At 39.8% G+C, this 27,362-nt stretch overlaps 1 protein-coding gene and 1 long non-coding RNA gene across 3 annotated transcripts in view; one reads left to right on the top strand and one right to left on the bottom strand.

Moving 5' to 3' along the window:
* The window catches only part of SLC26A7 (solute carrier family 26 member 7), a 113,803-nt gene extending 87,703 nt beyond the window's left edge, over window positions 1-26,100 (bottom strand). The window contains exons 1-2 of one of the 2 annotated variants that reach the window (XM_057307860.1): window positions 25,916-26,100; window positions 23,074-23,381 (exon numbers count right to left, since the gene is read on the bottom strand). In XM_057307860.1, coding sequence (XP_057163843.1) covers window positions 23,074-23,266 — 193 coding nt within the window. In that variant the 5' untranslated portion in view covers window positions 23,267-23,381; window positions 25,916-26,100. Of the gene's footprint in view, window positions 1-23,073; window positions 23,382-23,515; window positions 23,601-25,915 lie in introns of those variants that run through there. The other variant, XM_026495763.4, reaches the window with a different exon arrangement.
* Window positions 6,712-27,362, top strand: part of LOC130542899 (uncharacterized) — a 102,491-nt gene continuing 81,840 nt past the window's right edge. The window contains exons 1-2 of the long non-coding RNA XR_008957775.1: window positions 6,712-6,888; window positions 15,165-15,279. This is a non-coding gene — a long non-coding RNA (uncharacterized LOC130542899). The remainder of the gene's footprint in view (window positions 6,889-15,164; window positions 15,280-27,362) is intronic.

Genomic DNA, 27,362 nt, shown 5'->3' with positions numbered 1-27,362 from the left:
TGAATAGCTACCTGTTTATCTGTTTGCTTTATTATAATACTCCTCTCTCTCTCTCCCTCTCTCCCCCCTTACTCTTTCCCTTTTTCCTCTCCCTCCAATTTCCCTCTCCCTCTCTCCTTCTCCGTCTCTCTTTAATCCCATGCAAAATCTATGTATGGCAAAATCTGTTCAAAAACAGAATTTCTTCAGATCTCATACTCTTATCAAATTAAAATGGGAATAATCATGTAAAACATGTTTAACCCAAATCTTTAAGAGATCTCGGAACCTAAAAATGTAAAATATTACTTCAGTAGATTCTACAAAAACAACCTCAAAGACCAGAAATCTGTAGACACTTCCTTCATCTCATCCGACACTGATGCTGAGCTTTCCCTTTGAGCAACAATGTGTTTCACCCTCAGCCAGAATCTGCTTCTCTGCTAAGCTGGCAATGAGCAATGGCCAAAATAAAAGAGGAGTGGATGGATGCAGACAAACGGTGCTTTACAATGTCAAATACTCTTTCCACAAATAAGAACCATAAAACCCAAGCCATCCTCCCATACAAAGCACGGGGGGCTGGATAAAGTTTTCTTATTCTGATTCATTTATTATTCTGGGTCACAAAATAAGCCACATATATATTTTCATACCCGCACAATCACCCAGCTAAAATATGGTAAAGACGCCAAAAATGATAAAAATATCAACTAGTTTGAGTCACTTACAAATTACCAGAATTACCTACACTCTCCTCCATGTTTATGAAACAGGGTTAAGAGCAAGATTACAACTCTCCAATTCTATTATTTGGGGAGGAAATAATGCAAATGCTAATAAATATATGTATTACCTAATCTAACTTAGATTAGAAGAGAAACAAGACAACAAAAAGAAGGATCAAGAAACAAAAACAAAGTAAGTATCAGGCCAAAGGATTCCAAAAGGGGATAGGGAGGAAACAGAGAGCAAAGGGGAAGTGGGGGGGGGGGGTGGAGAGAGAGGTTGGAGGAGGGAGCCCAAACCTTAAGGTCTTTAGATGGCTGATTATTTTTAAAGATCAAAAATCATATATTGGTAATGCAAGTCTGATATGACCACAAAAGAATGGTCACTTTCTGAAGGGTTTGAAAGATGCGATTTTTAAGAAAACATGTTTTGTGGGTGTAGTAATGGCTATTATAGTACAGAAACAGAACAGACTCCTTATTCCCACATCAACACCATTAGTAGCTTCAGGGCTTTGTGAACACTACCATACTTTGGAGGGGCCCTGAGCATGAAGTCAAACATTTCCCACCATTCCCCTTGCCCCTCCACCCCAGGCGGGCTGCAGTGCGGATGGTTTCCCTAAACACAGTACCTGACCCCTGAGCGAGAAGAAGCACTGAGGCGGGTAGGTCGCTCTTGAGTCTCTGCCTCTGCTCCTATTATAATCTCTTGGTTGAAGTGGCTAGAAAGCCACACAGTCGCTACTGATGAGAAAGAGAACTGTTTATCACAGAGAAGATGATGTTTAATACTTTAAGATACAGTTTTTTAATTCTGTTTCAGCCCTTTTAGCTGGATTTACATGACAGCAATTGTTCAGAAAAATCAAAGAAACCTGGAATTGCAAAAGATCCTGTCTAGAAATTAAGTAATGTGTTGGAAGTTGGGGATCGGGTGCTGGGGTTACACGTGGAGAGCCACTCTGTTGGAGACTCCGTGTTCTGTTGGCTTAGTGACCTCACCTGTTTATTCTAAGGTCAGGCAGCTAGGACTCAGAAGCCCTGGTTTTACTCCCCTTAGAACTGTGGTCAGTCTTTCAAAACTCTGTGAATTTCTATAGGAAGTAATACAATTGAATTGTCTCATTAATCTCTCCAATTTCTAGTACACACAAAAGAAAATATTCACAAAAATATCAAGAAGGCTGAACCCAGGCTGACTGCCTCATGCAAACACCCTGGCCTCTGTCCAGCCTGCAGCTAACTGAACGGAGCTGGTGCAACGTCACTCAGTGCTCTATGCAAATTAGAAAAGGGTGCCCCCTACTGGATGATCAACCCCGTCCTTATTTGTGACCTGTGACTGAGGAACGACCCCTCAGAAAAGTATAGATAGCTTTCCCTTATCTTCTGTAAAAATGGGAAGCTTTTAGTCTGGTCAATCTCAAAAATATTCATTTCTCAAAATCATGTAAAAGCACTGTATTCAATTTAAGTTGCCAAGCAGAAAACAAACATTACTTTTCAGTTCTAAATGCTGGGCCCACAGATGAATCGTTGCATTTGGATATGATAGAGGAGCAACTCTAAGATTTGAGATAGAAGCTAATAATCTATTCAACCAGGGGGCAGGTGGTGTTTGTCACCTGCCCCCCTAACCCCTGGTTTTATTTTAAAACCAAAGCCGAGATTCTTATCCAAATAAGTCTTACCACTTAATAAATAATAGCATTATCCAAATGACACCCGCTCAGTAAAGATACTTCATAGGAGTAAAAGCCAATAACAAAAGCTTTATTATTTCTTATAAATGCCTAGGGGCTGGCAAGTGGAGGTGGCAGAGTGATGTCATGAATATTGAGGATCAGAAGTATTTTTGTGTGCATTTCAGAACTTATTCTGAGCCCAGAATTGCTAAAGATAGAAGCACTTAAAAGTTCTCATTCCGAAGAGTAGGACTAAGCACCGATAATCCCAAGAGAGTAAGAGAAAGTGTTCGGAATTTAGAGAAAGCACTAACAATAAGACTCAAAGGAAGGAAGTAAAGGATCCAGTCCTGTGCTGCATTCCTTAATCACCGACTTAAGGTTCTTATGACTAGCCTTGTTAATGAAAATGAAAGGGCAGCTTGTATGGACAAAGGAAATGGAAGTCAAGGTGATCCTGAGGTACTTTTCCAGGTTAGCAGTTTAAAAGGAGAAAATGCTACCTAATAAGGTGTTGTATGGTTCTGCTCTCCCCACCTTCCTCCCTCGCTGTCTCTCTCTCCCTCCTTCTCTCTTGCTCTATTTTCATAGCATCTTTTAAAGATTATATTTATTTATTTGAGAGAGAGAGAGACAGAAAGAGCAAGAACCAGGTAGAGGGACAGAGGGAGAAGCAGGGTCCTTACAGAGCAGGGAGCCCGATGCGTGCTGAATCCCAGGACCCTGAGATCATGACCTGAAGGCAGACACTTAACCAACTGAGGCGCCCAGGTGCCCCTCTCTTTCTCTGTTTTTAAAATAATCTCATATTTTCTGATTCAGAGAAGGTGGCAGAAATATCTAGAATCAAGACATTGGGACAGTGGGAAGACAACAATATTGAATCCCTACAACTGGCCTATTAGCTACACATTTTATTTCCTGTTCAAATGAAGAGTCATTTGTCTCAAGAGTAAAAGCAGAATTGGTCTGTTTATAAATGGAAAAATAAAAACTAACTTAAAATATGTGGCCATACACACATGCAAAGTCAGGACTCACACACAGTGTGGAATGTTTCTGGGCAGGTTACTGGCAACATGAAAAAAGGGAATTTTTCATATCACAAAGACCACCAACAATTAGAACCTCAAGAGAAGCAAAGCCTAGACATGCCCTCTCTTCATCCATGGATTCTAGCAGGAAAAACTCTGGGTCCTTACACATCTCAGTTGATTAGTTACCACTGACTCCTATATATCGCTGAGAATATTCACTTCTCAATTTTAGATAAGGCATATAGCCTCCATTTGTAGAGCAAACAACATGGACAAGTACCCCCAAGTTGACCAAAGCCACCACCACAGCTTCAAGCCAACTGAATTCTTCCCAAGTCAGACGTCATTGCCAAGGAGATAATATGGAACACTTCAAAGTATTTCTGTTCCTCCTCCACTCCCATAGGATGGAATGCCTGCCCACAACATGGGAATCACCACCTGCCCCCAGCTGAATAGGTCATTAGCTTCTGTGGTAAAACATTTGCTGTTTTTAGCCACCCATCTCCAGTCTCCCTTCCTTTGGTAGTAAGACACCAATTTCCTTCAGAAAGTCCCTCCTGCCACCCAAAGAGCATGGGCTGAGAAAGGGCAGTTGACCCCTGCCTGCCCCAAGCTCTAGGCGGGGACCCACGGCTCAGACTGGCCAGAAAGAGATTTGCATTCCCTTCACCAAAGCATCTGGTTTAGAGAAGGACATGGGATGCATGTATGTTTTATGAAATTCTAGTACACTTTTATTGGAATTGTTTAATGAATACATAATCACTTAAGAATGAATATTTAATCCTATGTATTAAAACACCTTACATAGTAATTAAAGATGAGAAGACCTGAATATTCTTCAATATGGAGACCATTAGATGAATTGCGGTATAACAGAACTTCTATGGAATATTATGCAGCTATCAAAAAGAATGAATTAGACCCATATCCATTAACCTGGAGATATGTCCATTATATATTGTTAGACATGACAAACAAGTTATAGGGGTATATTTTTTTATGTAATACTTTATGTAAAAATCCGAGAAAGAGATTATACATCTTTTTATACATCTTTGAAATCTTTTCACCTTTTACGTTAAGTTTATAAACCTATACGACTTATACATTTTTGCTACTTTTGAAAGCAACCTTAACATTATCCTGAATGTTAGAGAAGTCATTAGATGGAAGCAAGGTGATGTGATTTGCTTTTTAAAAGCGATCACTCTGGCAGTTATGTGGAAGACACACAAGATCAGTGGAAAGAAAACCATTACGGAGCTCCTGCAGATACCCAGGTATTTGCAGTAGAGAAAGGAAATGCGGTTCCATCCCATATAAAGAGGCATTACACACAGTCAAAAAACAAATCAGTTCCTTGGCCTGTGGCTTTAACACAGAGCATTTTCTTCCTAGAACATGTCACAGGGCCAAAGGTGACTGACTGAATGTGAGTGGATGTAGCAGGAACCAGCTAACATCCTGGTTAGCAGGTTAGCATAAGAAGGCTGAAGGTGTGATCAACAGATCAACACCGAAATTAGAGGAGTGAAGGAACTGCCGGATGCATAGGAAGAGAATTAGGGGAAGAGGGCATAAAGAACCAAAGCCAAAGTCTGTGGCAATATGCATGACAAAGACCAGAAATGTCCTTTGAATTGGATAACAGAAGAGCGCTGATGACCTGACTGAGCACTCTTGGCGAATAGTAAGCTGGGGGGGGGGGGGGGTATTAAGGAATAGACCTGAGTGAAGGGAGAAGAGGCAGGAAACACGAACCAACCCCTGAAAAACCTTATTAGTGAAGAGAAGAGAAAAAGGCTTGGGGCCAAATGGAGACATGGGATCAAGGAAAGCAGAGTTTATTTTCTTATTAGTTTTAAGACAGGATACACATGAGCCCTTGGGCAGTCAGATTTTTTGTTGTTTTTAGAGAGGGAGGGAGAGAGAAAGGAGAGGCGCAGAGGAAGCGGGAGAGAGAGAGTCCCAAGCAGGCTCCATGACCAGTGCAGAGCCCAATGCAGGGCTTGATCCTACAACCCTGAGATCATGAACCGAGCCGAAATCAAAAGTTGGATGCCTAACCAACTGAGCCATCCAGGCGCCCCCAGGCAGTCAGGTTTTATGAGCCCTAAATCTTATACATTTTGAAAGGCTTCCTAGAAAAAAGATAAAGTTACAACACAAAATTAGTTACAAAGGTGAATATTTATTTACACTGAGAAATTACACTAAATTATAAATTCTAAAAAGCCGACAAGCTCCATGACCAAATATCCATAAAAAATAATATGCTATTTTTATTAATTAACTGCCTGATGTAACTCTATACATCTTTATCCCCCTTATAATTTTAGGCTGGATATTCTTTGAACACTTCTTTATCTGACAATGATATTTGTAATTGTTGCTATAGAAGAATGGAAAGATAAATATGGCTTTCCTCTTGCACATCAGAGATTTTTAATATATCATTTCAGGTGTTCTTGGCCTCGGCCGTCTCTCATAGCTCTGCAGGGGCTGTCAGACTCCACGCAGTGCAATTTGACAGTTTCTCTTTTTCTCACCCTGCCGTTTCTCTGTTGACACCTGCTCTGCGATTCTGTTAATGCCCAGACTCCCACATGTCAGCTCAGAGGAGCACCCAAGGGGTGTGACTTTGACCAGTGACAGAGTAAACTAGTGAATACACGTTTCCTCATTTCTCCCAACTGAAAGATGGTCTGGAGGTGCAGTCGATAACTTTGGGGGCACGGCCCCCATGCCAGTCCATGTGACACCCTTGGAGAGAGCCAACCCCATTACAGGCATCCTCCTGTTGTCTTCCCTTCACAGTCCCTCCCCCTGCCCTCTGGGCTTAACATTCCCTAATTACAAAGTTGCACAGAAGCTCTCTGACTCAGGCTCCAGTTTCTGAGGAATCAGACTAAAGTAATCATTGTGTATTTAAGTTTGTTTTTTATTACTGATAGATCAGAAATTTTTATTTTAGCTGTATAACTAGTTATTAATATCACTTGCAATTCAAACTGTCAAATTGAGAAAGCCTCTTTTGAGATTTTGGATAGCTGTAAGATTTCAGGGCATTTCAAGTTTTCTTGTGCAGAAACAAATATTATTTGAGAACTGCTGACATTAATTATCCAGTTTCTTGATAATGCCCTTGTTATATTACTGTCTGATTAGTGTTATTTCATCTCTGTCCGTGTCAGCCACTTGTGGCAACTTCCTCTTAGCCAGATCCCAAAAATATCCACAGTCATGCCAATGCCTCCCGACAGAAGAGGCATGACCCAAGGGCAGCTGAGTTGTGAAGAGGCAGTGTTCTTAATCAACTTCTACTAAAAATACCTCACTTTGGAAATTTTACGAATATACATGACCATGGAAGACAATTGACCTTGAAGGGGCACAAACAAATGGAGATGCAGTACTGAAGATGATGGATTCAGCATGGAGCTGCAAGTATGATGTGTTTTCTATGTGAATTACCAAAGGCTGTGGGAGGACGATGAGCCTCTCCTTGAGAGGAGTGTCCGGGGGATAATGCCCTTGAATGAGACAGCAAGCTTTTAAGAAAGACGAACAGGTTGAGAGAATAACTTGTGAACATTTTGCAAGTGTGTATTATTATTCCCTAAGGAAGAGGGGTTCCTAAGGGTGCACTGGGAAAGGCTGGCTGCAAAGCTCTCCCTGGAAATAACTAGCCAGGGTGTATTAGAAGAAGGGAAAGGGAAAGGGGAGGAGAAATGATAAAGGTAGGGTCTGATTTTGTGCGGCGTTCAAGGATCACAGGAGCCAGAGTCAAGTGTGCAAGTATAAACTCAAATATACACAACATACGCCGCCGCTTCGTTTCTTCTTACGGTATTTACTTGGGACTCTGAGACCCCCTAATTAGGAAGAGAAAGAGACTGCAACAGGGGTCCCTGGTTTCCGGGTCTTGAACTAGGTCAGTTTGAAGGACTTTCTCCGGGTCACTTCCATCCTTTAATATTTTTAATACTAGAGTTGTTACCTAACTATATTCAAAACGTAATTTTCAGAGGGAAAAAAAGAAGTAATCCCTTAGCCTTAGTGACATGATTATGTAAGTAAATATCAGACCATGCGTGTGAGATTGTATCACTTTTCTGGCTGTGACGGCTTCAATCATTTCAAAAATGGAGTATGTGTGGCCACCATGCTCGGAAAGGATTAATTTACTCTTAAACATAACCCAGCTACTTCCTGAATGGATTCATTAGCTCACCAGTTTCAAGCGCCTACGTGTGTTAAGAGCAAACAGAAAGGCCCATATGAAAACGAGGAACTGTTTGAGCAGAGGAAAGGCGCACTTCACTAATCTCTGACTCCCGACAAAACGGAGAAGCCCTTGTCTGTGCAGACCAGCGCGTACAGCCACAGTGGGGCCGCCACTCCCTCCTCACACGATGCAGCCTCAGAGCCAGGCGGCTTGGCCACACTGATCCTACCAAAGCAAGAACGAGCCTCCTGTCTGCCCAGTGCCGTCCTCCAGCAACACCCCCAGTTTACACACAACAAGCTAAATGACAGTGATCATGAACCCACGGGGTACAAATAGTCATTAAAACGTTCTTTGACCCAGTCATGGATGTAAGTGCTGACTCACAGGCCTTGAGACCCAAACAGAATGATACAATGAGCCTAAAATGCTAATTCGGTTATTTGGCACCTCTTCCCATTCCCTTTTGGATTTGTTTTCATTTCTGTTTCTGTTTTTTAACGGGGCAGGCAGGGGAGGGAAGGGAAGTGGGAGAGAGACAGAATACGTGCACATTCATGCACTGAGTGCCTGCAGGTGTTCAATGATATCTGTCTAGCAATTGCTATCAGTAATAGTTAGAAGTAAGATTTCAAGTACCCATCCTAGAGAATTTGGGAGGGCCCCCTTAACATTTTGTAAGATGCCTAGAATTTCTCTAACTTAATCGTTTTGGAAGATTTCAGGTAAAAACTGGTATTTTCCATCTTCTTACCTTCTTTTTACCTTTAGTTAGCAGAGCTAAAACCTAGACGTAGGAAGACATCTGTCTTAAATGAAACCCGTACTATGTGCCAAGCACTTGACGTATATCGATTAACAACCCAGATAAAAATCCCCACCTTTCTGGAGTTTACGTTCTCATGGGAAATAGAAGACAGCAATCATAGCATTAAAATAACATTTATTAAGCACTTCTTTTGTACCAGATTCCATCCTGAGCACTTTATTTTCTCTCATTTAATCCCCAAAGTAACTCTATGTACTGGGTGTTATTATTCCAATTGTACATACAGGAAGCAGCTAAAAAAGTTGAACAAGTGATGTAGCTGGAATTCAAAATTGAGGTCTTTCTGACAGTTACTCTGTAAGTACTTAAACCTTTTACTGTGTACCCAAATCCACATTCAATTTCATTAGAGATACAAAGGAACATGAGATATGAACTCTACGGTTCTTGCCTGAAACAAACAATTATACGTGCAGTTTATAGAATCATCAGTATGGTCAGAGTTCAGAGAAGATAGAGAAATATGGGAGCCATAGTCACAGAAAGTTATATTGAAAGATAAGAATTGAAGTGGTGGTTGAGGATAGAGAGAATTTTTTTCCACAAGTTGCCCTCATTCCTAAAGAGCTGTGAAGCACTTTGTTCTGGTACATCTGAGTTTATCATTAAAAATATTTTCCAGGGCTCTTGTCGAATTTCACATTCGGTTCATTCTTTATGTCCTGGGAACTCTATGTTTCATACATACATTCTACCATGTCAACCACACTCTTCCTAGAACTCTGACCTACTGATCCCAGGGCACCATGATGCTTAGGGGCCATGTGTTATTATTCCCCTTTGCTAGCTACTCAGCCCCTGAAATGTCAGTGTTCCCCGAAGTTGCTTCCATTCTGGTTTCTCTTTCTGTTCTACAAACTAATCAAGAATTAACCCATCCAACCCCATGACTATACTCTTTCCTATTTAGAATTTCTCCTAACTAGTCTTTCCTAACTAGTCTCTTGCCTCTGCCAACTATGTAATAGAAGCTGCTGCTAGAGTGATTATTCAGTAACACAAACCTTTGTCACACCCTGGCATCCCTCAAGATTCACCAATGTTCTCCATCACCTTGGAAAATAAGCCCAAACACTTTGTCCATGTTGTTTGAGCCTTTTACGATGTGGGCCCTGCTACCCTCTCCAGCTACAACTCCCATCAAATGAGATTACCAATGAGTATTTCAACAAACTGTGTTCTTTCATTCTTCTTACCCTTGCATATGTTTTTTTCTCCTGTCCATAGGGCCTTCATCTATGGACTACCTGGGAAACTATTATTTAGCCTTCAAGAGCCAGTCAAAGTATAATTTCCTCTTGAACTTTCCCTAACTACAAACCTCAACCCCACTCCAGCAAGACTTGATCGTGCTATCAATGTAATTACCATACCTTGTATATTCCTCATTTATACTACCTACAAAATTATTATAATTATCTGCTTTTGTGTCTCGGTCTTCAATTAGATTGTGAGATCTACTGTTAAGGAAGATAAGAAAAATTCTTTCCATTTATAAGTAAACTATTATGTGTCAAGCAAAGTACTGGGATCTTTTTCACGGGGCCCTAATAAAGACAGAAAGGGTCCTAGAAATAACACGATACATTTACCCAGATTTGTCAGATATCCATTTACCCAGGATATGAGGAGAGAAACAAAGGGTCAAAGCAAAGAAAGGTACTGGTTATCTGTTGGATGGAGGCATAAGCAAGGTCAGGTAGTCAAGAAACTGTAAATAGTTCAGGAAATGAGGTTAATAAGCAGTTCGTTGCAGAGGCCAGTATCAACCCAACGGTGCTGAAGGCCAGTTTTCTGAGAGGTGCTAACCACATTGGACCGAGAATGCCTGGGAGCTTTAAGACTTCTCATAGGTCCTGATGTTCTTTCCCCTTGAACATTCTACCTGAGTAAATCTGAACAGGAATTGCCCCATGGCATCTTTCAGTGTTTTTTCTGAGGACCACATTTCCATAACACCCATCTAGACAAAACACTAGACCACGGAGCAGCAGAGGGCAAGAACTTTCGTCCCTCTTTATGTTAACTGCTGGCTAATGCTTCTTCCCTCTTTTTGCCAGCCAGGAGTATTTTCTCACTGCCTCCCATGGGCTCAAGTCCAACCACCGAAATTTGAAGCCTGCTCATATACTGGGTAGAAAATTAGAAAAGACATTGAGATCTGTCCATGCTGCTGGTTTCCTAGACTATAACTCAGACCCTTTTTATCCAGAATCTTGGACCCAAGTCCTAATCCTGAGTTGTTCCTATATTTCACTTTAGCTTCTGACACTTTAGTCCCCAGTTTTACCTTTTGTGTCCTGCTCTCACTGGTGGACATCCAGGTGCTAAACTGTATACCCACCAGGCTGAATTTGTATGTCTTAGCTCACTTCCTGAACTTGACCTCAATCCTACTTTCTCAAATGGCTTGATTCTATCCCACTCTCTCCAGTTACAGCTACGACCTCAGCTCAAGCAGTGGAGCAGAAGTTCTCAGACCCCTTCTCCCCACCACCCTCCACCTCCCCCACCCAAGAGGAGGGCTGCTAATTGGAGATGTCAAAGTTGAACACTCCGATGAAGACATATTTCTCTTTTTTTTTAATTCTAATTCTAGTATATTTAACATACAGTGTTAGTTTCAGGTATGCAATATAGTGATTCAACAATTCTATACACTACTCAACATTTATTGTGATGTGTACTCTTAATCCGAGGACACATTGCTTGATGGGCAGGTATATCCACACATGTACGTTTTTCTCTCTTCTACTATTCCTTTATCCATGCTTCTAATATGATAAAAAGACCGGGGCCTGCCTCAAGGTAAGCTCTGATATATGTCTCTCTTGCTCTCTTTTCACAAGCACATACAACCCTTAGCTTTACAAGAAAGAATACCTCTTCGGTCTCAGGTCAAAGCTGTTTTTGATACAATCCAGCTTAGCTAGAGCTGTGCTTTAAACAGTAATGCAGCAGAGAAGGTGGGACACTGGTTGCCCTTCCCTAAATGTTACCTGTGTATGTAGTTCCCTTGAGAGCCTCTCCAGAGAAAGAATGATGAGCAGGACTCGATTTCTTAAAATGCCATTTCATGTAATACCATATGTCTATACTGATCAAGTCTTGCCAGCTGTTTAAGACTGCCACTTGGATCTCTATATTGGTCCAGTTTTTACCACCAACAATTCATTTCATATTATGTTATATAGATGGGCTTGTACTACTTTTCATGTTCCTAAATAAAAACACATTCCTTGGCAGCTGCCTAGGTTAAACAACCTACTCACAGCAGAAAGTGGCTGAAACCAATACTCAACAAACTTTCATTAAGAAAATGTTCCCACCCTTACATACCCACACCAGATTGAGATCTTCAAGGCTGAATAACAAGATCATATTCTCATATACTTTGTACAAATTTCTGAGGAAGGAAAAATAATAAGGCCCTTGTGGGCTGGATTGTTGTCTTATACTTCTCTGTCTCTTTCCAAGAACATAGCAAAATACTGTGTATTCTTTCAAGTATGTTTTTTAACAGAAATGAATAAAGCACCCTAGGAAGACAGATTAGTATTCTTGAAAACAAAATAATTAGGTGGCAGTAGGTACTTCCAAGAACTACACATAAGAAATCAAACCCAAACTGTGTGGGTAATGATGAAAGTTTATTTCCCTCTGGTAACTGGTTTGTGGTGGTCTTAGAATCGTTATTAGCAAACCACAGTATAATCAGCTGTCTGATTCACAGCATCAGTGGGTTCAGGGCTAAGCGATATTACAAGTGGGTCTCCCAGAGTAGATTTACATATATTTAAGAACCACAACTACATGCAAACAAAATTCCTACGGACACACATTCTCTAGGTTCACAAAGACTGTTAATCAAAGATCATTGGTTCTAATCGCTAGAGGGCTTAAGACAAATCACATCATTCTTTCATACCATACATACCATACACCTGTTATACAGGTGAGAGCTCACAAGAGTGAAAATAAAAAATTACCATGACCAAGAAGCTTCAGGACCAACAGACCTAGAAGCTGATAAAGCAGAAACAGTGAGAGACTGAAAGTTTCCACGGGGAGAGTAGCCACCAAAAGGAGAGCAGACATAGGAAAATTCTGTCTTGTCATCCCAATTATGATTTTTCACTGTCAACAAACATTTGAATACCTACTAGGTACCAAACACTTTGACAGGAGTTGAAAATGTTTCCTAGGCTCAGGAACTTCGTTGCTGAAACCAGGCTGGTTGATCACCCTAGACTTTAAATAGTCCCTGTCTCAAGGAACTTATAACTTGGGGGGGGGGGGGCGGGAATCAAATATAAATCAAAAACAAATGCAATAGTTAAGTGGACCAGTGAGAGTGCTATGGGAAAACAAAATACAGGTACCAAGCGTTTTGTGAAAGCCTACAATTCTCAACCCTAGCTGCTCGTTTTACTTCACTTTCTTTATTATTAGTTGAGGAAGATAACTAAGGCCCAGGAAATTAAATGATTTGCCCTAAATTCCCCAAAATTCTAATTTAATTGGTCTAGGGTTTGAGAACGGGTTTTTGTTTTGTTTTGTTTTAAGTGCCTAAAGAGATTCTAATATGCAGCCAAGGTTAAGAACCACTGAGCTAAATCCAGCTCTGATAGATGCTAAGATATAATCAGGTGAAGATATATAATCTATATAGAGTGAATGAGGGGGGAAACACTCTCCATTTAAGAAGAAGCAGTATGTGCGAATGTCCTGAAGCAAAACGAGTATGATCCTTTAGAATGCTAAGCAGTTCAGTGTAAACAGAACATAGGATGACTAAGAAGAGATGTGGTGGGAAAAGTGAGATCCAAATATTGAAGGGCTTTGAAAAGATCTTCAGAAGTCCAATGCTGTCTAATGAAAGAAAAGCTGGCTATTTATAGCCATAACTACCTTCTAAATAATGTTTGCTTTTATAGTAAATATATTGTTCTTTTGAATATTGTCATGAATTTGGGAAATCACGGTGTCCGTGAGCTGAGTTTGAGAATATCCTGCCCCAGATCTAAAGAGAATGAATAACAGGAATGAGGCGGTACTGATGGAAAAGAATAGCAAGTGTCGAGGAAAATGATAATTTGCAAAGTCCACACCCACAGAAAGGGTGTAAGTACCAATAAACTTCAGCCTACAGTGTCCATGGAGGAATATGAGTCATTTGTTTTTAGATGATTAGATTTAAATGAAGGGGGTGAAACCTCTCGGTTTTAAAATGAAGTCTTCTGATATTTAAATGTTGGCTCCCAACATGATACAAGTCAATAAACACACACCTGTGGCTTCAGCTCCAAGGAAGCAGTTGGAGTTCCAGGAAGCCCTGAGGCAAGGGATGAGAAGCCCATAGGGGCAGTGAGAGAGAGACCACCAGATGCTGTGAAGCAAGGGTGTTCTATGGAGCGAAACACCAAAAAAGGTCCAAAAGCCATCGGCAGAGGTGTAGCTGAAGGAATTTAAGACAAAGATCCCCATGATCTAACTCAAAAATGTTTTGTTGTAGTTTGAAATAAACAATAGAGAGACAAAACTATAAACAAGAAGACATTCTAACTGGCATGGAAGGAATGACGGTGGCTTTTAATTAAGATAAGAGCATGGGCTCAGGAGCCAGGAGGACAAACATCAAAACACTCCCTCTATTAATTAATTAATTAATTAATTAATTAATTAAAAAATTTAAAACTTAATAGCAAATGCCCTAGATTTGAGCAAATATGCCTTTAAACTCCTGCTGAGAGAAAACTTACATCCTTTCTCCGTCCCTTGAAGATGGAAATCTTATTATATTCTTAAAATGTAAATATCCAAGAAGATAACTTTCCGGGCTGAAACAACCACCTACAACTGCCTAGGGCTATAAAACAAAATAAAGCAAAAAAGAGGCTTTTTTGAAAAAACAAACAAAAACAAAACAAAAAAAACACTCCCTGTGCTTTATAGAAACTGTATTACTTGACACTACAAGCAAACTAATCCACTTTCCTTCATCTGGAAAATATAGATAATCATAGTATGAAGCTCTTAGATTATTCTGAAGTTTAATTAATATAATATACAATGCATCTTTAGTACCATTTGCGGCACATTTTACACATTCAGCAAATAATACAATACCTATTAAACACAATAGTATAATATATATTAATACCAAGATCTAATACGTAATTAATATCTATCGATACCATTAATACTAGTGGTCACAAGGGCAACAGGTATCAGGTATATTTGAGAGATGTTACGAAGAAAGAATTTAGAGAACCTCCTCAACTAAATACATTTGTTAAGCGGAAACGGCAGTAGGATCATTCCCAGACTTCTGGCATAGACCATTGGGTAGACAGGGGTGACTTTCAATACAATACAGAAAAGGGAATAAGTACTGATTTTGAGAAGGGAAAGCGATGTGTCCAGTTGTAAATATGTCCCTGGGAGATGTTAAGATGGTGCGTTCAAAAGGCAGCTGAGTATTTATATCTAGAACAAAGAAGAGAAAATTGAACTAGAAATATATTTTTACAATTCACCAGCAGAAAAGTAGCAATTGAAGCCATGGAAATGGATTGATTAGCTCATGAGAAGCAAAACATATAGAGAAAAAGATGATTGAGAGCAAAGACTAGAGAAACAGGCTATTGTGTTTTTTATTTCTAGAAATGGTGTGACGCTGAGATGGACCTATGCTGCTGAGCTCATGGCTACAGAGGGGCGTGGAGTCTCGCCTGGCGGGCAGACATCTCCAGTGGCAGACAGGTTAGAAGAGCTCCAGGTAGGCCTTCTTCTCTTGGACTCGGAATGGCAAAGGATAGATGTGCACAGTGCTGTTGTGGGCAGGGGTGTTGAGGGTTAGAGATGGCATCTACTGGGCTAAAGGAGAGAGCTGAGATGAAGGGGAATAAACCACGTGAAGGTGAGTAAGCCTGGTTACAGACCCATGGCCCTCTGGTTTTCACTGTATTGCACCCCAGCTTTTAGTCAAGTGTCATCCAAACATCTGATCTGTGTGCTCCCTCTGCCACGTTCACTGATGCTCAGGGCCGGTGTTCAAGCACATCTCCCCTCCCTCTCTCGTTTGAAACAAGTCTCACAGCGGGCAGTGAGAAGCTCTCAAGGAAAAGAGCAGGAGCTGCTGTAGGGGTAATTCTTCCCAGGGGCAGAGCCCTCCTTCACTCTCAACCGGAAGCTCTGGGTTTTATTTCATAGAGCAAAGTGACATGTTATCATGGGAAGGGGCACCTGAGGGGCTGATGTGAAGGGAAGTTAGGTAGGGCATTCTATCACCCACAGTCAACCCCAGTCCTACTCAGGTTATGTCTATTATAGTCAAGCAAAACTGAGGAATGGAAGGCAGTGAGGGGCTGAGGGGTAAAGCCTGAAACAGTCAGATTTGAACCCCTCTTAAGCTGCACGTCATCTAGTGTTCTGAGCCTCGAACCCCTCTTCTCATAAAAATCTAAAGTACAGTGATATTTATCTTGCTGGTTTCTGTAGAATTAGAAAAAAATTGTGCAATATATTTAAATCGTAACAACACTCAAATGTGTAGTTAAGGTGATTAGAAGTAACCCAACTTAAACCTAATTAAGCAATTTAAAAAAATGTGCTCGCACATGCAAGTAAAAAGTTGAGGGTGTGCTAGCTGTCATCAGGACTGTTTCCCTCTGCTATGCTCTTTGCTGGGCTGGCTTCACGTTCAAGTTGTGGAGGCCCTGGGAAGCTACAGAGGCACGTCTTCCTCCCTGTCAGCGCTCCCAGTACAAACAAAGGTGTCTCTCAAAAGGTCCGCATAGACCCTGGGATCCAGACTGACTGAACCACTCAGGTCATTTGTATTACCATTGTCATTTTAAAACAAAACAAAAAAATGACTGACTTGTTGCATAGTAAATCCATGCCCTTGTGCCTACGTGGCAGATCTCATCCCTGGACCAGTCACTGGCCTGATGTATGGGATTGTACCAACTACCAAGACTTGGCCACAAGCCCTCCCCTGGACTAATCACTGTGTCTGCATCCAGTTCTCAACACTGTTGCACAACAGAATCTGGGACAACTTAAAGAAGAAAAAACATAATGCCTCAATGTCTGGGAACTCCACACAGGAAGTCTGAAAATTGCTTGATAATGGGACCCAGGTATCAGTATTCGTTTAAGCCCTAAGGTGGTTCCAAAGGTTCTGCAAGGTTGAGAACCTGGTTGAGGGGGACTTGGCCCATTAAATAGCCTTGACATCATCACTAGAGCCAAAATTACCACCTCATATACACATATACTAAACCACATAACTGAAAATGGATATAGTCACTAACAGAAGTAAGGATGGATCCTAGCTGGCAAAAATAGAAGTCTACTCGTAGATAGGCCACACACCTTATCCTCACACCACTGCCAATCTATTTTGTAGCTAACCTTGGTAAGGTCTGACACCCTAAAGGAAGGTCATGATTCTTCCATTGAACAACTCTAAGCATTATGAAAAGCATTACTCTAAGTGCAGAAGTACATAAATGGCCCTTTAATATACAGATCATCATCTTTTTATATTTAAGAGAAATAAAAAGAAAACCTAAAGTATCGAATGAAGCCTGGAGTTATAATGTGAGGATGTGTCACAGGATAAAGGGAATCGGAGGAGAAAAGCCCACGAAGAGTTACTAGCTTGTGGGCATACTTGTGTAAGGATCAAGGCAAGTATGCTTTAGACTTACTTAGCAATATTTTGCTGCCCTTGTTTCTGGAGAAGAGAAAAGTTACCAGCAGGAAGAAATAGTCTAAGGGGGTTAGGTTAGAGTTATGCAGCTAATGCTAGGATTCTGAATCCTCAAGGCTGAGACCATGCAGGGAAAAATTCCCAGACAAGCCTTTCATCTTCACGAGGCAGTATGCTTCAGGAATTTCCACACAGTGTTCCACATGTCCCGAAGCTGCCCTCAGGAGTGCAACGAAGCTCAGCTTCCACACAGATGTTTCGGTGCCAGTAATGCCACACATTCTGCATAATTATAAGGAATATCCATCTTTTGTCTGCGGCCCAAAACACTGTGGTTTGAACATCAGGCAACCCTATGGCAGCATAAAATTTTCATGGTTTGGGAACACAATTTCTAGGTGATCCCTTGGAATGCAAGGCAAAACATTCTCATATTCCTTCTCCATGGATTAGCTTCTTACATGGCAAGTCATGCATTTTAGGGCTCCGCCCTGTCTCGGTGCTTGAGTTTTCAGGTTGGAAACAAAGAAACTACTTCCCCCAAGTGCCTGTTCAGGCTAGAATGTGGACCAAATACCCTAGAGACCAGAGTCTTGTAGTGCTTAGGTTGCCCACCATGTTTGTGACATGTTTTAAGTCAATGACTTTCTCTACAATGTTTGCTCATCTTCTAAACACATTCCGTAGTGAAGTCCTACAAAATGTCAGTGAAAGCATATTGTGGTAGATGCAAACTCTAATGGCTTATACCTGATGGTAGTGATAAGAGCCTCCAGATTTATTAAATATTTTTAAAAATACAAGTTGTTTCCAAGAAATATTTGAACACGCTGAAAGAGGGTCTAAGATTTTTCTTCCTTTGAAACAAGGACATCCATACTTTTATTTATTTACTTTGGGGAATTGTAATCTCCCCTTTTAGCAGTCTGGCAAAGCCTAGGGACACCTTCCTAGAATACTTTTTTAAAAAAATAATTAACAGAAAATACAAAGGATTATAAAGAAATGAAGTCTATTGGAATACATTAATCCAGGTACGTAGACCTAAAGGTGCTGTGGATCTAAGTTAATAAGGAAGGGAAGAATGAAGGGGGGTAAACAGAAGGGGGAATGAACCATGAGAGACTGTGGACGCTGGGAAACAAACTGAGGGCTTCAGAGGGGATGGGGGTGGGGGATTGGGATAGGCCAGTGATGGGTATTAAGGAGGGCACATATTGCATGGTGCACTGGGTGTTATACGCAAATAATGAATCATGGAACATTGCATCAAAAACTGGGGATGTACTGTATGGTGACTAATATAACAAAATAAAAATTATTTTTAAAAAATAAGCTAATTTATGTAATCTCTCTGTAAAGGTTTTATTTAGGGGTGAGTTTGAGGCCATTTGATAAAACATATTAATGAGTGTCTTGGCAAGGGAAACAAATTCAGACATTCATAGGCCTGGGCAGGTAACAGGAACACTAGCAGGAAGGGAGGCAATGCACAGGTGAGTGATGAAGAGTGTGGCAAAATGCAAAGTGCGTGCCCTGTCTAAAGGGGGAAGCCTCTCTGAAGTCCAGCAGATTTTTGCCAAATGGAAATGTGGGCCCTGTATGGCCATGTATTCCCCTTTTTCAAGAGAAGCCAGGCATCTGGATTTACATAAGAACTCTTCATATTTGTTGATGTTGGCTGGAGAAAAAATTAATTAACACTGTTTGGGGACAAAGGAACTCTTTTACCAGATTTGTCTGGAGGGCTGCAAGTTTGTAACTTCAGGAAAGTAAGAGGAATTGGAAGAAATTAATTACTCATATTTATGATGTATTTTTTTCTATTAGTATCTCTGTTGCATTTATTCTGAAAAATCTAAGAACTTAAATTTAATTTCCTCCCTCGAGTGGCAACATGCTACAATGGAACAATCAGAGGCTGCAGGAGCTAAAGTGTTGCTCATACTTCTAACAGATATGTATTGAAAACCTACCTCTACGCAACAAGGAATATGCAAGTTGGTAATAATATGAAGAGTAGAACATTATCTTTGTTTCCAGAGCCTACAGACCAGTGTGGAAAGAGTTGTCTCGAAATATTATAATACAATCTGTTAAGGCCTATCATAGAGATACCTAAAAAGCACAGAGGGAGTAGGAGGGAAGAAAACATACATCTGCCCAGGAGACTGAGAGGGATTCGCAGAGGAGAGATCTCTTTGAGTAGACCTTAGTATCAAGAGGCCCAGATTATTAATGATCTAATAAATTATTCTGAAGAATTGGGTTTTTACCCTAGAGGAAAGAGAGCATTGAAGATTTCTGAACAGAGAAGTGGTATGTTCTGCTTTTTACAATCATTCCGACTGCAGTACAGAATATGGCCTACAGAAGGAGACAGGAAAGAAGGAAGGCCCACAGAATGATGACTGCGATAGTTCAGACAGTGAACTAGGGCCGCAGCAGGAGGCATGAGGAAGACTACCTGGTTGGAAATAATCAGGGACTGGAAATAACAGAACCTAGGGGCTGATGGTGTGCTAGTGGGCTAAGTGGCAAAAGACAGGGAAGAGTTGGAAATGACTCTTGGGAGTCCCTGTGAGACACAGTCTAGTCTAAAATGACAGCATAGTCCCTGGAGCCCGACTACTTGCGTGCAAATCCTAACTCCTTTGCTGTGTGACTTTAAGCAAGTGACTTATTCTCTCTGAACTTCAGCTTCGTATATAATGTCAAATGTTCTTATAACAGTGTCTACATTTGTGCCTGAAAACTACTGTTATTATTATTAATTATTATAATTCTGGTTAGGATGGTGGTGTTATTCAGCTTGCTTGTCTTTGAAGACTAAATGTTGCATTTGAAGTTCTTTTAGAAGATTCCAGGTTTGCACAACTGAATATGTGGATATCATAGAGATACCTAAAGTTTCATTCGAAGGATGTTTGAGAAGAAAGTTTCATTTGAAGGATGACGGTAGTTAAAACCTCTTATGCTGATTAAATAGCCTCCGGCATTCTTGGAGAAGGCGGCCAGGGTTTGAGTCTCTAGGTCACGGATGCTTAATGGGTAGACTGCATAGGAGTCAAAATTCGCAGAGACTCACAAGAAGAGAAGGCCAGAGAGGTAGGAGGAAAAAATGAAAGAGCAATGTCTCAAACCAAGACAAGAAAGTTTTAGAAAGAGTACAGTCAATACAGAAAATGTTGTACATGAGTTAAATATGATAACTGACAATCATCTATATGTAACAATTGGGAAATCTTTAATAAAGTAATTTAAAATACATAATTTAAAATATCTGACATATAGAATACATTCAAAGGTTAGTTTCTATTATTCTTCTTAATTTTAAATGCATTTCTAGAGAGAGAAGAATGAAAAACTACTGGACTGAACCATATAACCTTCCATACTTATAGGTAAAAAATGCTGAATTCAACAATTTCATATAATTCAACTATGTTGCGTAACTGAAAAGCTGCTTCAAAGCTCAGTAGAGTGAAAACAGGTATTTGTTTTTCTTGCATTATGATGCAAGAGCAAAAATTACCCCTTTCTTCTGATTTTCCTAAAGAAATAGGGCTGATAATGATTGCCTATATTCACATAAATAGAAGCTAATGATATCTAAATACCATTCTTACTTTATATTCTATGGTAGTTATTTCCCTCATCACTCACCTTTGATTCTAAAAACTCCAGGGATGAAACCTAAATGCAAAAGTAATTTGAAGGGAAGGATATTCATACCTGTCCCAAGAAATGTCTTCCATTACTAATAACATTGGTATAATGAAAAAGTCTAGTTATCTTGGCAGGGTAGTGCATAAAGCATAAAATGTTAAAAGTGTTGGCTTTGGAATCAAGTCCTAACTCCACCACTTATCAGGTATGAGGTCCAGGAAAAATTACTTGCTTTTCTAAGCCTCCATCTTCTCACATGGAAAATAGAGAAGAGACTGCTGTCTCTTGGGATTTTGTTAGGAAAGGGGAAGATAATGAATAGGGGAGTTTAGCACAGTGCCCCTTACAACAATGGTAATGTATTTATATTTCACTTTGTATCCCTCCACAGTGCGTAAGCATGAGAAAGTTTGAGAGAATTGTCTTTAAAAGAATAGGTACTTTTAGGAGATTAGTCTTTTCATACATCAACGAAAACCCTAAAGTTCTTTCTAGCGGTGTAGTCTTGTCCAATCACTGGTAGCTCTCCAAGAGAACCAGCCGCCAGATCCATCACTCCAAGACACAGGGCTGAGTAAGCTTTGTGTTTCCCCTCAGTCAGGGGCTGGCCAATGTGTTTCTTTGTAACCAATGAAATATAGGACTCATAAAACAAAATCCCTCAAAATCTACATCCAAGTGAAAGCCGTACAATTAACTACCAAAGACTTATACATAAATACTATTGCTAAGGGTGTATCACAAGCATCTTTATCACATCCCCAGATTGTCCTATTAACTTGATATTTCACAGAGATGAGCCAACAAATTGTTTTAAAAATATACTTCTCTTTCACTCTACATTAAATTAAAGCGAAATAAACATAAAATATACTGAAACTATGTGGGGGAAAAGCCCTTGGAAGTCAATCACCCAAGATTCAAAGTACATAGTAGTGCCTCATTTTGAATTTAAATTTGAATAAAAACAAGGTTGAAAATGCCCTAACCTGTTATTTACTTTGCATTTTTATTAAAGATTATCATGCTTCACTATTGGCAAAATGGTCATTAAAAATGTAATATAAGACTATTCAGGGAAACAGAATCCCATAAAGTAGGATAATAGTATGGATCTGAAAGTGAAGCCACCAGTGCAGATGTTCCTAATCATACTAAAAACACAAATACACAAACCAGTTTGTTCCAGCTACAGAATAATTCAATTAAAAGAGTGCTTATAATTTAACAGTATGAATAATAGTTCAAGCCAGAGATGTAGTGAACTACAAGGAAATATAAATCTACAGGGTCTATGCCAAGGAAAGCGTTCCAAATTCTCAAGGTGGAGAGACTGGTTCCTTTCCTTGCTACAGGTAGGAAATTATTACTTGAATTAGCAGAAAAGCAAACAAACAAACAAACAAAAAAGCTAATAAGAATTCAACAAATACGTCTTTAAGGAAAGCACATAAGTACCCACACATGACACACACGTACGTACTACTTAACTTACAGCTTTCACCAAGAGAAACACCTATCTAAATCCAGAATATCACTTAGAATCTGCTTTGGGAAAGTTAAACTCAGACTTCTCACCAGTTTAAATTTCTTATTGAGAAATAAATACAGTACGTAATGTGATACAGAATTAAATCAGCATGCACAGTAAAACATAAGCTCTAAGGACATACAGGATTCTCTTTGCAAATAATGATCTTGGCAAAGAGCCTCCTTTATGTACAGAAAGCTCTGTTCCTTGCTTATAGCAACTCTCAAGGCTACAACAGGTAATTGTGTGCTGCTAATTAGGTTTATAAACGATACGTACAAGCCAGGAGATATTTTATAGCTTGATTCCATGAAAGTAAGACACTATATCAGTAAGGTCAAGCTATAAAAACTCATTCTCCCACAATTACTAATCTTTTACATAGTATGAATTTTAACATTGTAAATACATAATAATGCCATTCAAAAATTGGTTCAGTACTTAATAGCTTCCAAAAATAGCAAAAAAAAAAAAAAAAAAAGACAACTAGGAAAGCCTTTGTATACAGATATTCAATGTGCTTATTTCCCCCAGAGTTAATTAACTATCCGTTTCACTAGCTAAATTAGAGATCTTGGGTCATAATACTCTTCCAAGAAAGCGAAGTGACATCTATTCTGCATAGAACAGGAAAATCAAATGCAGTACATTACCTTGTGTCACCTGTTGAACTGCCAACATTATCCCAGACACGGTGTCTGGAAGCAAGTTTTCTTTCAGATTGTAACGTGGTGCCCATTCCAGAATAGGCAGACGCCTTCTACACCACTGTTTAAAGTCTTCACAATGGGGGGTATGGATCTTGCTCCACAGCACGCCTTTCTTTTTCCTCTTTGCCCCTGTCATTTTTCAGATTCCCTCTTGTAGAAGTAAACTTCTTTAGACAAGAAAAAAAAAATTGTTGCAGAACACCTTCTTTCAATGCCAGGCTCCAATTCGTCTGTGGTTTTCAATGTCAAAGCTATCCAGAAAATAAATCAATGAGAGAGAGAGAGAGAGAGAGATATTAACAGCAGCACTTAAACATATACAGCCAGGCTGTATGCCTTATTATGGCGAAGCTAATTATTCTAGATTAAAGGTATAGATTAAAACCTTGAATCCTTGTCTGAACAAGACGGGGAAATGGTTCCTGTTAGTGTATAATTTTTCTGATCTTGGAAAAGTAATGGGTTCAGTGTTAAGCTGGTCTAGAGCTCTTTCGCCAGTAATTCCCCTTATATTCACTGTAGTCTTATGTTTTTGGCTCCGATCCCAATGGCTAATGAGGTAGTTCTGGGCGTGTGTTGGAAGTGGGCTGGGTTATGCTAATACAACCAGGAAGCTAGTCCAGTCTCTACCCTACAAGCTGTGCGAAAACATGAAACTGCCAGAGGGGGTCTATCCTGCAAAATGTATTCAGACAATCTAGCCTTACTTTTTGAGGAAGTATATATTTTCAATATATCAGATGACTGCCAGCTCTACAAAACTCAGAAAAAGAAGAGGGTATTGCTAAATATCCTTATCTTTTTTATTCCCTGGGAGATGAGCTTTTAATTCATACAGAAACATTCAGATAGCCGCTGCCCAGTCAGAGAACGGAATAGCCAGTTCTCATACACAACCTGAAATTTCATCTCATGGGCTGAGAAAATAAGCATCACTATGAACAAATATTTGTGGCAACAGTTCTTCCCTGTCTCTGAAATTGTTCATTCAGTGTTCTCTATTTCTCCAAATCATCTAATTCGCACACTCATGCTATTGTAACTGGAATTTCTCAGGGAATAATGTATGGTTCAAACTATTGTTTGAAGTGTCCCCAAGTCTTTTTGTGGTGCTGCCCTCTTTTCACACGACCTTTGGGGGGGGTTATCTTTTTTAGATAGGGTGTCACATTTTATAATAGAACAGACAGGCCGTCAAAGATTTTTATTTTATGATTGTTTCCCCCTACCCCAGAAGAAAAACCCTGCATTTATGAGCTCTGCCATTGGAATTAAACCAAAAAGCCAATATATTAACTAAAATTGTGAAACCAAGAAAAAGAATATCATGTACAAGTTTGCTGCAGCCCCTTTAATACCTATTTATCCAGAGAGCAGAAATCCAGTTTCTGAAAACGTTCAGAATAACAAAGCCCTTGGAGCCCTTGGCTACACCCAAGGGCCTCTGCTGTACCATCTTCCATTGTTCTTAAATTAAGGTGGAGAACTATTCTCTCAGCTTTCCAAAGAGGACATGGCTTTCTATCTGTGCAAAAATAACTTCCTTTATAAATCCAATAAATGCCAAATATGTAGGGATGCAGGTACATTTTGTTTGTATGTACAGGATAGAATTTGCTTCACGTTTTTCCGATTGTTTACATCATGTTAAATTTACAAACTTTTCCTTAGTTTAGATTTTGAGTCCCATTAGAGACTGAGTTGTAATATTTTAACCCTATTATTTGGTATGAAAGGTAAAACTACCAGAAAATTAAATCCACTCTTTTTTTTCTTTTTAAGATTGTGTTTTATTTTTTCAAGAGAGAGAGAGAATGCACAGGAGCAGGGGGAGGGGGAGGAGCAAAGTGAGAAGCAGGCTCCCCGCTGAGCAGGGAGCCTGATGCAGGACTGGATCCCAGGACCCAGGCATCATGACCTGAGCCAAAGGCAGGCACCCGACCAACTGAGCCACCCAGCTGCCCAGTAAATCCACTCTTAATAGTGATGCTACATTGCTTTTCCTTCACAAATGGCAATTTTTAACTTTGTTTTACATACTACATTCAGTATATAAACAAAGAAATATATATGTATATATGTATTACTGCTATAAACAAAATTAACACTAAAGATATTTTTTCAAAACATAACTAGATCATAAATTCAAATCTATACTGCCAAATTTTTTTTAAAAGTTTGACTGAAATCACCAAACAACAGCTATGATTTGTGTAATTTCAATCATTTTTTTAAAACCTTTATGTTTAATGTTAGTAACAAAGAATTCACATGAATGGACTTTTAGAATTGAAGATGAATCTGTATAGAGGTACCTAAATACATTAGTGCCAGCAAATGTTCTAAAACATCTAAAACCAGGAAGGATGGGAAATTAGTTTGATAAAATAGTTCTGTTGTCTTTCTAGCAAAAAGCTCTTAAAAAATACAATAAATCTTCCCCAAAAATCTTTTTTAAGTATAAATCTGGAATTCCAATATCCAGACTTTTTTCCAATTCGATATGCTTGCACATTATTTAAAACACACCGAAATCTCACTCCAAAGCATGGTATCACTCCTATCTATAATCAACAATACCAAAAAACCCCATGAAGAAATTTATTCACACCCACAAGATTCTCAGAGTACTTTGATCCAGCCCATAAAATTCAAGAAGACTTTATTTATTCAAAAGTTTTGATGACTAAAATTAGCTTAAAGTGCAGTACTATGTATTATCTATATGAGACATCTCTTCCCAAATGTCCAGGCAACACTTATACAATTAAAAAGATGACCATACCTTCTACCTCCTAGGCAGAATGACAGGGGCGCCTGGGTGGCACAGCGGTTAGGCGCCTGCCTTCGGCTCAGGGCGTGATCCCAGCGTTACGGGATCGAGCCCCACATCAGGCTCCTCCGCTATGAGCCTGCTTCTTCCTCTCCCGCTCCCCCTGCTTGTGTTCCCTCTCTCGCTGGCTGTCTCTATCTCTGTCAAATAAATAAATAAAATCTTTAAAAAAAAAAAAAAAAAAAAAAAAAGAATGACAGAAAAAAATTCTTCCCCCTAAAATAACATTTTGATCACATTCCTGACATGTTTGAACTTCCAGTGATGTCCAATAACAAAACTTAAACTCATTAGCACAAGCATGTGACCCTATTCCACTCCCCTACCCACCTCTGACTAGCTTCTCATCAACTCCATTTAATTAAGTATTTATTAAGCAACAACTATTTGCTAGATTCTGCGTGAAGTGCTATAGAAGTGGATTGGGGGGGCAGACTGTCTCCACTTTCTAGGAGTTAACATTTAATGAAGGAAATAGAAAATGTATAACTAACTAACTCAAAGCAGAATGAGATAAATTAATAAAAGGTCACACAAGAAATGTTATGGTTGCCCAGAGAAGGGAGAATTGCATTCGCACTGAGAAAAAAGACTTCCCACCTAACTTAGACCCTCCGTTCCAGCAATTAAGTATACTCACTGTTTGCTGCACATTACTTGATGCTTTAGTAGATCTCTGTACTGATTTTCCTTGTTCCACGGTCTTTTTCCTCATCTAACAGTTTACTCAATACTACCTCTTCCATGAAGCCTTCCCTGGCTTCCCCACAGTTGTGTTGATACTATACAGCCAACACCCAAGTAGCCCTGAAGCTATTCATGGATGTACAGCTGTAGTCATTTTCACTGTCTATTGGTTTTCTTCCTTGAAATCTATTTCATTTGATTTTATTCAGTTTGGCTCATGAGATTGTAAATTCCTTGTGAGTAGGGATTATTCACATAACTTGTTTTGACTCTTTTCCTTAGGAGCTAATAGAAAGTTCAGCATAGGGGCACCTGGGTGGGTCAGTCAGTTAAGCGTCTGCCTTTGGCTCAGGTCATGATGCCAGCCAGGGTCTTGGGATCGAGTCCCACGTTGGGCTCCCTAGTAAGCGGGAAGCCTGCTTCTCCCTCTCTCTCTCTGCTGCTTCCCCTGCTTGTGTTCTCGGTCTCTGTCTCTTGAAGGAAGGAAGGAAGGAAGGAAGGAAGGAAGGAAGGAAGGAAGAAAGAAAGAGAGAAATTTAAAAAAAAAGAAAAGAAAAAAAAGTTCGGCATGCATAGGATCCACTCAAAAAAGTATTAACACATGAATGTCCCTACTCCTGAAATTATGCAAGAATTATTTAGTCTTTCTCTACCTGGTTCCAGGCTGTGATGTTAAAGAATTAAGAAAACAGGTATAGAGAAAAAGAAAGTA

The sequence above is a fragment of the Ursus arctos genome, unplaced genomic scaffold, assembly GCF_023065955.2.
Source record: "Ursus arctos isolate Adak ecotype North America unplaced genomic scaffold, UrsArc2.0 scaffold_6, whole genome shotgun sequence".
Taxonomy (NCBI): Eukaryota; Metazoa; Chordata; class Mammalia; order Carnivora; family Ursidae; genus Ursus; species Ursus arctos.
The sequence above is the reverse complement of the archived record's forward strand: the minus strand, read 5'-3'. Positions and strand labels throughout refer to the sequence as shown.